This window comes from Diorhabda carinulata, chromosome 9 (assembly GCF_026250575.1).
Source record: "Diorhabda carinulata isolate Delta chromosome 9, icDioCari1.1, whole genome shotgun sequence".
Taxonomy (NCBI): domain Eukaryota; kingdom Metazoa; phylum Arthropoda; class Insecta; order Coleoptera; family Chrysomelidae; genus Diorhabda; species Diorhabda carinulata.
Window position 1 is genome coordinate 1,586,763 of NC_079468.1, and position 11,572 is coordinate 1,598,334.

Consider the following 11,572-nt stretch of genomic DNA (forward strand, 5'->3'; position numbering starts at 1 on the left):
GATAGTAAGTATCGATCATTCGAAATATCGATCTCAATTTGACCAGCCGACTATGAAGAAGTTGCGCGCGCATCCTGGAAATCGTCGTACTCCACTCGTATTTATATTACGAGGGTGAGTCGAATATAAATCGGAATTTTTTTATAAAAACGCGCGAAAAATTCAGTGTCAAATGCACTGGACGTTAGATTGGGCTGTTACAAAGCATAGAGAATATCCCAACACCACGTAACCTCACTTTTTAGTGTACTTTTACTCATTATTCGTTTTTTGGTCAAAATTGATGTCAATGTTTTCCAAAAGACGGAAAGGTGACAAAAGAGATCTAGAAAAACTGTACAAAATGTCAGCTTTGTAACATAATAAATTTTTTATAGCAAAATTCTCGTTTATAATTGAACCACCTCCGTAGCATTATCCGCGGGTGTGATTCCAGGTGGAATTTCAAAGAATTACCAACCAGCTGACATGTTATCCCCCTTATACAGTTAAATTGTCACTTTTCAACGTCACTTGTCATATTCATAACTTCGATTCAGTAATACCAACTAATTAGAATGTTTTTCACTAAAATTCTTCAAGTCACTTGTCAAATCGACATTTTTAAATCATTATTACCAATCAGCTGACATGTTTTTCCCTTTATACAGTTCAATTGTCACTTTTCAACGTCACTTGTCAGATGTCAGTACTCATCAATATAATTTTATGATATTTGCGCATGCGCCGAGAGAATTACACATTGAAATTTCGGCCATTTTGAACGCCAAGTTTGACAATACGCGGATCTACTTCTACCTTAGTTGGCGCGTATTTATTTCTCGAGTACCGACAATTTGATTTTAATTTGAACCAATCTGCATCATGATTTTTTAATACCGTTTAATGCCATAATTTCATTTATTGAAATGATTTTAGTAAATAATACGCCGTATTCTTTAGTACCAGTCATACAATGGTCGGACGCGACGTTACGCGCAGGCGTAGCCGCTCTTCAGCGCGGCAGAGCCCGCGCGGCGTATCCTACAGCGGCGGCGGCGGCCGCGGCCGCTGCGGCTTTCGCCAGACACCCCACTCCATTAACAGCCGGCTCTCTCCACGGATACACTCCCGTTATCAATACTCTACCGGTAGATGGCGGTGTTTACTACGATCCATTCCTAGCTGCCCATGCTGCCGATCCAAATTATACAAGACTGCAAGTAAGTACGAATCGAAATTTTCAAATATAAAATAATAATTTTCAAGTTTTTTATAGTGAAAACTTAATAAATTCCTAAAAAAACTATACTCAATATCTTGTATTACTTTTTAAGTGCCCTAATTGTTGTGTTTTCCATCGACTACCAACCAGCTGACATGTTTTTCCCTTTATACATTTCAATTGTCACTTTTCAACGTCACTTGTCAAATTCATAACTTCGATTTAGTAATACCAACCAATTAGAATGTTTTCCACTAAAACTGTTAAATTCACTTGTCAAATCGACATTTTTAAATCAGTATTACCAACCAGCTGACATATTTTTCCCTTTATATAGTTAAATTGTCACTTTTCAACGTCACTTGTCAAATTCATAACTTCGAACCTAACCTAACCGATTAATTAGAATGTAGGCGCGTTTTTTAGGTTGTCGATTGTCAATTTCTAACCTTTAAATGGTTTATGAGGATGTCTACGTAGTACAATTCATTCATGAACATCGCTAAATTTAAATTTCGTAAACTGCACCGTATAAAATGATTTATCTCGCTCTAAAGTCATATGCGAATTGAAATTTATAAAATCGTTGTTGATATTCGTACTGAACAAACTTTTAACGCTACCACTACGTTTCGATTATCAACTTATCGTCTTCAGAGACTAAATATTCAATATTCAATCCCGAATATGTTCAGTGTCTAAAAATCTTTAGGTTAGGTACGAATTTACGACAGACAGTCCGTTGTGATGGGTTAGTAAAAAGTGTATTTGAAATATAGGCGGCGGCAGCTGCGGCGGCGGCGACACCTTTACTCAAAACTCCCCTCTCGACCGCCCAACAGGCTAGTTACGCGGCAGCGGCGACGTATACGGCGGTCGCGGCGAGATACGGAGCGGCGGCCGCTGCTCAACCCGTCGCCGGATACGCGGTCGCAGGATACGGTAGAGATTACGCGGATCCTTATTTGGGACACGGAATCGGACCGATGGCTGGATATGGGGTAAATAATAACATTGAATATATATTGTTTCGATCGATAACGTTTGTTGTTTATTTCTAGGCCGCTGTGTATCGTAGTGGTTACAACCGTTTCACGCCCTACTAAACATATCAGCAGCTCCGTTGGGCCTACCACCCTAAATACTCAAAATAAACGTTAATCGTCTTGTGTACGTAGCACAATGCAGCACAAAAACAAATAAATGAAAATATATATATATAAATATATGATTTTAAGATTTGAATAAGGAATATAAGAGCCAAAGAGCTGAAAGTAAAAAAGAAAACTCACTAATGTAAAAACCCTTGTGATAGCCCAAAAAAAGCTAACCCAGCTCTCTATTATTAAGCGTTAAGATTTAATTAGGATTTTCCGTACACTTATACTCGCTAAATTCGATGTCAAACGTATCTTTTAATTATTTTTCCCAATCTCGTTCGAGTCACTTGTCAAATTTGTCGCATTTCAATGTCACTTGTCAAATTTATAACTTGGATTCAACAATACCAACTAATTAGAATGTTTTCCACTAAAACTGTTCAATTCACTTGTCAAATCGACATTTTTAAATCATTATTATCAACCAACTGACATGTTTTCCCCCTTATACAGTTAAATTGTCATTTTTCGATGTCACTTGTCAAATTCATAACTTGGATTCAGTAATACCAACTAATTAGAATGTTTTCCACTAAAACTGTTCAATTCACTTGTCAAATCGACATTTTTAAATCATTATTACCAACCAGCTGACATGTTTTCCCCCTTATACAGTTAAATTGTCATTTTTCGATGTCACTTGTCAAATCCATAACTTGGATTCGGTAATACCAACTAATTAGAATGTTTTCCACTAAAACTGTTCAAGTCACTTGTCAAATCGACATTTTTAAATCATTATTACCAACCAGCTGACATGTTTTCCCCCTTATACAGTTAAATTGTCATTTTTCGATGTCACTTGTCAAATTCATAACTTGGATTCAGTAATACCAACTAATTAGAATGTTTTCCACTAAAACTGTTCAATTCACTTGTCAAATCGACATTTTTAAATCATTATTACCAACCAGCTGACATGTTTTCCCCCTTATAAAGTTAAATTGTCATTTTTCGATGTCACTTGTCAAATCCATAACTTGGATTCGGTAATACCAACTAATTAGAATGTTTTCCACTAAAACTGTTCAAGTCACTTGTCAAATCGACATTTTTAAATCATTATTACCAACCAGCTGACATGTTTTCCCCCTTATACAGTTAAATTGTCATTTTTCAATACCACTTGTCAAATTCATAACTTGGATTCAACAATACCAACTAATTAGAATGTTTTCCACTAAAACTGTTCAAGTCACTTGTCAATTTGACAGTTTTTAATCAGTAGCACCAATCAGCTGAAATTTTACTCCTCAAGACAGCTGAAATGTCACATGTCACATTTGTAAAACCAACTTATTTGAATCAGTAATACCAACCAATTGAAATATTTTTCTCCGTGCTTGTTGTGTAATTCATCTTATTGGTGCAACTGAATTAACGATGCCAACCTGCTAAAATCCTGTTTCCTCTAAATCTGTCAAATTGACATATGTCAAATCGGTGATACTAACCAGCTGACATGTTTTCCCCCTTATACAGTTAAATTGTCATTTTTCGATGTCACTTGTCAAATTCATAACTTGGATTCAGTAATACCAACTAATTAGAATGTTTTCCACTAAAACTGTTCAAGTCACTTGTCAAATCGACATTTTTAAATCATTATTACCAACCAGCTGACATGTTTTCCCCCTTATACAGTTAAATTGTCATTTTTCAATGTCACTTGTCAAATCCATAACTTGGATTCAGTAATACCAACTAATTAGAATGTTTTCCACTAAAACTGTTCAAGTCACTTGTCAAATCGACATTTTTAAATCATTATTACCAACCAGCTGACATGTTTTCCCCCTTATACAGTTAAATTGTCATTTTTCGATGTCACTTGTCAAATCCATAACTTGGATTCGGTAATACCAACTAATTAGAATGTTTTCCACTAAAACTGTTCAAGTCACTTGTCAATTTGACAGTTTTTAATCAGTAGCACCAATCAGCTGAAATTTTACTCCTCAAGACAGCTGAAATGTCACATGTCACATTTGTAAAACCAACTTATTTGAATCAGTAATACCAACCAATTGAAATATTTTTCTCCGTGCTTGTTGTGTAATTCATCTTATTGGTGCAACTGAATTAACGATGCCAACCTGCTAAAATCCTGTTTCCTCTAAATCTGTCAAATTGACATATGTCAAATCGGTGATACCAATCAACTGACATGTTTTTCCCTATACTTGTTCGAGTCTATTATTTTGTTGGTATCATCGAATGAATCGTGCCAACCAATTGAAATGTTTTCTTCTAAAACTGTCAAATTGACACATGTCAAACCAGTGATACCAATTTACTGACATTTTTCCCCCTGATTTGTTAATTTTTTGATAACCTAAAATGAGTAATGTCAATCAGCTGATACTTATTTTAAAATCCCCTAAATTCGAATCAAAATTCCCTAACTTTGACAGTCGAAAGATTCGACATGAATAAATTTTTATGTAAAAGAGAAGAATAAAAAAGACATTTCTGTAAATACACTGAAAAAACAGTCAACTGCTAATAAATATTGGGAAAAATATTAAAAACGATGTATTTGATATTGAATTATCATTGTGGACCACTGTTTTTTGTACAGGGACCACAAAAATTAGGATTTTTCTTAGATCTAAATCAGAATCTCAAATTTTTTGATATTTTTTTTGTGAATTTTCATACGGATTCTGATCTAGGCGATAATCTCTAATGATGCTTTGAATCTTGTTATAATTTACTTTATAGGAATAGAGGGCGTTTTAATCTCTTGTATAAATTAGTGAATAATTAATATTTTTAATTAAATCGAACTCAAATTGGGATAATCAAATTTTTCAATTTCATTTAAATCCATTTATCGACGTTAACAATTTTTTTTTATTTTTTTCCCCTCCATTTTGTTTTTATACTCCAATTTCCCCAATTATATTTATTTCTATGTCCCCTTGTATCATATTCTGTTACTTTTTTTTTCTTCTTTTAAGCCCAGTCTAAACCCGATTCAATTCTACGTTTTCTTCTTCTTTCCAATTTCCTCTTTCTGCTAAATTTTTATTTTCCTGGTCATTTCTGATGATTTTTTTCATCATTTACAAATCTTGTATTTCAACTGTTTCATTTCTAGAATTATTTCGTTAATTAAATGTTTTTTTCCCTCCCTATCATGTTTTCAAATTATAATTTTTCATTTTTCATTTCTACGTACCCTGTATACTTTTACTTTGTTTTTGTTTTTCAAATTATCCTCGGCCAGGGCCAAATCGAATTCCATTTTGTGTTCTATGCGTTTCTGATGACTAATATCAAATTTTATATACGAGGTTTGTTCGAAAATATGAATTCCGATTAAACATAAAGTATCTTTATATTGAGTAATATCGATAATTGTTGTTTAAAAAATGATTAGAGATAAAATTTATGTAATTAAAACCATCTTTATCGAAAATTAGGTTCTTTATAGTAATTTTTCTATTTAGAATTATTATATTAATTTTGAGGTGATTGTAATTTTTTTTTTTTCAAAATAGATGGATTTAACTGCATGAAATTTTTATTCTTAATAATAAATTTATTAACAATTTTCAATATTATCAACTATACAAAATTTAACTTATTAGTAAATTTCATTTTTCGACGAACCTTGTATACGATTGAAAAAGAAAATTGGTTATATTTCAAATTTTGGAATTTTTTATCGAAAATATCTTCAGTTTCATGAGAATAATGATAAAAAATGTTTTTTATGTGATCTCAACTTAGGGACATATACAGTATGTCCTCCTAAATTGAAATTATATGGAAAACATTTTAATTATAATGTTTAGAAAAAAAAATAATCGTGATAAAAGGTTCTAAAAGTTATAAAAAAATGAAATTTAATCAAGTTTCTTCATAATTAATTATATCAGAAATTATTATGTAAAAAAATGATTGTTGATATTATTAATTATGAAAAAACTGCTTTTTTTAACAAACCTCGTATACGACTGGAAAAAAATTAATATTAATTGATTGTTTATTCGTTTTTATAAGTTTTAGAACCTTTATCACGATTATTTTTTGTTTCTAAACATTATAATTAATGATTCCAATTTAGGAGGACATACTGTATATCCCACTAAGTTGAGATCACATAAAAAACCTTTTTTATAATTATTCTCTTGAAACTGAAGATATTTTCGATAAAAAAATCCAAAATTTGAAATATAACAAATTTTTTTCCAGTGGTATACGAGGCTCGTCGAAAAATTAATTTCCCAAGCTCACCTATATACCTTGTTAATTAAGTTAATTGAAAATATGAACGATTTTGATAACATATTTGACGCTAATTTCATCATTTTTTTAATAATCATCATTGTTATTATTAATTATGAAGTAACTTGATTAAATTGCAACTTTTTTAACGAACCTCGTATACGACAGGATAAAAAATTGGTTCTATTAAAAATTTTCGAATTTTTCATCGAAAATAACTTTAGTTTCATGAAAATAATGATAAAAAATGTTTTTTATGTGATCTCAACTTAGTGGGATATACAGTATGTCCTCCTAAATTGGAATCATTAGTTATAATGTTTAGAAACAAAAATTAATCGTGATAAAAGGTTCTAAAACTTATAAAAACGAAAAAACAATCAACAAATATTAATTTTTTCCCAGTCGTATACGAGGATTGTTAAAAAATACAAATTTATAAATAACGATATTATCCATCATAAGTTTAAAAAAATGTTCAAAACTACGTTTAAATACTTAATTGATAAATTTTACATTAAAAAGTTTTTTAATTATTATATTTTTGATAAAATTATTTAACAAAGTATAAAGTTAGACTTTGTAAAAATAATTTTTTCGACGAACCTTGTATACGACCGAAACAAAATTCAATATCTAACGATCACATTGAAAATTCTAGTAATTTTTAACAAAAAATCATTTTTTTTTTCTCAAAAATATAAATAAAAAAAAATTGGGAGGAAATTTCTTGAAATTTAAAAAAACATTGTTAATTAAATTAAATCGAACAATACATATTTGATCACAATTTCAGTTCGGACCATTCTCGAATTCAATATAAAATAAGCAACGTTGCCAGTTGTAATAAATTTACCTAAAACTAATACATCACAAATTAAGATATTTCACATTTAATTTTGATTTCTGAAATATATATTTCAGAAAACGGAGATATTAAAACCAACCCCTTGATATTTATCGTTCTGTGAATATTTATAAGGATGTTATGCAAAAAAAGATGCCATATTATGACCGAAATATTAAATAACGTCTTAGAATCTCACGTAAAAGCAATTTTATCATGTCCTCCAATTTCAATATCGTGTATATATATATAAATATTGAAAAGTGAGCCAATTATTACTCGTAGGATGTTCATTGTAGCTATAGTTTGACAACACCGTGTATTTCGTTCAGTTTCGAATAATAAATTTCGACCGAAGCTTTAATTAAATAACTGTAATGGAAATGTCCAACTGCTACTCCATCTTTTACTGTGATTTTCCCGTTTTATTTTCTGGCTATTCGATAAATTCTTCTTCTTCGCCTACTTCTCACACTTTAACTGTTCATTCCACTTCCTCTTTCTTTATTTCTTATCGTACCACCACATTTTATCCCCCTTCACGGATTCACATCAAATTTACATACATTTACACATTTTGTTGATCGATTCTATTTCTTCTTCTTCTTCTTCTTCTTCACAAATTCTACCATCATTTCTCTTCTTCTTTACTTGATTCTTCTGTTTCCATGTTTTGTGTGGCTTCTTCCGTTGTTCGTATAACTTTGTGTCTTTCCATTTCCAATTTTCAAGTCTGTTTTTAAGCCTGATACTATTTTCTTTTGTTTTTCGACTTTTTCTTCTTCTTTATTAGTTTCTCTTCCGGTTTTTTGTTAATTCCTTGTGCTGTTCCGTCTTCTTCTTCTACTTTTACCCAATTTAATGTTCCGTATAACTGCTTTAGCTTCTTCATTCTTATATTCTTCTTTTATTTGTCGTTTTATCTTCTTTTTGGTTACTTCCACTTGTAGTTGTTCATCTACTTGTTGTAGTACGATGGAATGTTTAAAAATCGATTTTTTCAGTGCAGATATTTAATAAAAAATCGATCGGTCATCAATTTCGACACAATTTCTCTAGGTTTAGGTTGAATATTCGACAAATACATTGATATTATAAATGTTATTGATTTAGTTTAGTTTTCTGACTGGTAGACGTAAAATATTTTGACTTTCCGGAAACGTGGAAAGTGATACCCGAAAGGTATAAGTGTATCGGAAACCAACAAATTTTTTTTAGTGTTTTATTGTAATTTGTTTTTGATTATCTATATTTTGATACTCTTACTTTTAGGTGGACGAATTATGTCCGCATTACATATCGAAATCTACCGTTTAGCTCTCTAGGTATATGTACAGTTCATTTTTTTTTTCTTTTCAGTGATTCGTTGTTTTTCGTGTGATGTTGAACGGATGTGTTTTCGCGAATTTTTTTCTTCTAAATTTACCGATAAAAGTCTTTTGTCTTGTTGGATAATGGAAATTAAAACGATTTACGTGCTTTTTCGGTACTAAAGGGGGTGAAAATCGATAAGGGATCGAGAAAAGTCTGTTTTTTATCATTTTTTTCTGCTCTTTTCGATATTTAAAACATATTATTGAAACTTTGCAACATTATCTTTTTCTTAGTGTAGAATAACAACAGTTTTATATTGTCATTCAAGGCAAATTTCATCTCGATTGAATCCGATGTATTTGAACGCATATTTACAAAAATATTTTGTTTGACAGCCTGTCGATTCTGTCGAAAATCATCGATTTCTCATAAAACTGTCAAAAATCTCAATTTTATACGCTTTTTGACACAATTTCGCAACCCGGATATATGCATAATTCTCTTTTTCTTAGTGTAGACAACCTTGTCAAAAATCTTTTATTATGATATCAAATTCTGAAAATCTTTAGATTCCCCTTTGCCAAAAATCCTTTTCTATTTTAAATTGTGGAGAGACACTCGTAAATTTTTTTTCTTAGTGTAGAATCACAATTTCCTATTGTTTTTCGAGTATATTTCTGTCACGATACTTTAATTTATACAGCTGACAGCCTGTCATTTGTCAAACCTTTTCTATATAGAACTGTCAATACAACATGTCATTTGTCAAATATTTATTTATATAAATTTCATAAACATTTCATATCCGTATCTTTTACAAACGTTGATTTATCTTAGTGTAGAATGACAATGTTTCCTTTTTTTTCAAAATTATTAATAGTTAGACTTTTTATTGACTGGCTGTCATTTGTCAAATATCACTTTTTTGTATATAACTGTCTAAACGTAATTCACTAAATAATTTTATATCGTGGACTTTTATAAGGATTCATACTTCTTAGTGTAGTTTTTTTTTGTGACATTGACTCGTTTATTTTCGTATCCAACATTAACAACGGACTTTCAACAGATAATTTTTATTTTAACTGAAGTTTATTGGAATTTTACTTTTATTTTTTAAAATTGTACACAAATGCAATAATTTTTTTTTCTATTTTGAAAATACATCCCATCGATTGAAGCCAACTTTTCTCTAGTCGCTGTATATATCCCATACACGTACAAATCATCCCATCAATTCGATCTTATACCGAAAAAAAAGTGTGAAGAAAACGGAATATAAAGTACACTCAGAAAACATTTTTATTTCTAGACATAACATAAGATACACTGCCGGTGAAAATTTTTTATTAAATTAACATATAATGAAAAAATTACTGTTTCCATTGAAAAATTAGTAAAACAACACCCTGTAACACCCCAACAAAAAGTGGAATTCCATTTTCTTTACACCTTCAAACTATTTTTATTTTATTTTTTTTCTTATGGCAAAAAACTCGTAACGTCACGAGAAGCACAAATTCAAACGTTACATCAACAATAATTGTTATTTTATACTATTTAACTGTTTTATTTGATTCGACAGTTTCCTTTCAGGTGATATGATTGGTGATTGTGTATGTGAAAAATATGAAATAAAGAGAAATAATTAAGGCGAAGTGTGTTTCATTTGAAAATATCCCCTAAAAATGTGTGATTTTGAGTATAACGAGATCATTTCCTCAAGTAATTAAACAATCACTGCGGCAAACCCTTCAATGGGTTCCGAGACAGCCTGGAGTAGAAGGAAATCAAATAGCAATCAAACTTGTAAAAGAAGGGGGCGAATAAATCCTTTGTGGGAAAATATGACGGGATAATTAATAAAAATTCTAGAAAATGATTGGTACTTGACAATTTACAAGTTTTTTGTTACCAAAAGGGGCGAAATTCCATAACGGATCTACAAAATTGTATTGGCACATCTTTTTTTATTATTTTAATCCACCCTTTTCGATAAACTATTGAGATCATATTCCGAGACTTCCTTTTCTTAATGTAGAATAACAATTTTCAAATATCACTCTGAATAAATCGCATATATTCGAATGTATATCAACAAAAAAACAGACAGATTTTTTAAAGTGAGAGCGAATAAACCCTTTTTAGGATAATGGTAAAGGATCATTTAAAAAATACTAGAAAATTATTGGAAACTAACAATTTAAGTACTAAAAGGGGTGAAATTCCATAAAAGATAGAGAAAATACTAGAAAAGTGGGTTGTTAGAACATTCTACAGGGGTTGAGACAGGCACAGTTACTCCTTGTAAACTATAACCAAAGAACTATCTACGAAAATTAACACAAATACAGTTCCCTAAATGAATACCTGATACGTGCAGATTCTGCTATATAATAGACAAAACCTCCATCCACAATATTTTAAACTGTGAAAAACTAAGCAACTCCCTACATTACCCCTTGGGGCATATGAGAAAATGAAAATCTTTTGCAGCTGAAACTTTTCCAGTAATATACAGTTCGTTCTGTGATGAACCAAAAATATTTAAAATTATATTAAACTGATAAAACTTGAACACAAAGAAATTGTTTTTGTAAATATACGTTGAAGTATAGCGAAACTAGTAGGATTAAAGTTTAAAAAAATTTTCTGAGAATCATCTATTACATATAAATACTTCAGTGATACAAGTATAATACATTTTTTTCACTTAAAATATACCTCGATGTTGCATTATGTCAAAATCAAAAAAATATAGTAAACTAATCGAAAAAAAAATCAAATAATTTCAATAATTACCCCAACGAA

At 30.5% G+C, this 11,572-nt stretch overlaps 1 protein-coding gene across 3 annotated transcripts in view; it reads left to right on the top strand.

Annotated features, from left to right (window-relative positions):
* LOC130897906 (RNA binding protein fox-1 homolog 1-like) overlaps positions 1–10,416 on the top strand; it is an 82,858-nt gene extending 72,442 nt beyond the window's left edge. For all 3 annotated transcript variants that reach the window (XM_057806855.1, XM_057806857.1, XM_057806856.1), the window contains 3 exons: positions 943–1,202; positions 1,984–2,205; positions 2,266–10,416. In XM_057806855.1, coding sequence (XP_057662838.1) covers positions 943–1,202; positions 1,984–2,205; positions 2,266–2,310 — 527 coding nt within the window. In that variant the 3' untranslated portion in view covers positions 2,311–10,416. The remainder of the gene's footprint in view (positions 1–942; positions 1,203–1,983; positions 2,206–2,265) is intronic.
* Positions 10,417–11,572: the final 1,156 nt, after the last annotated feature.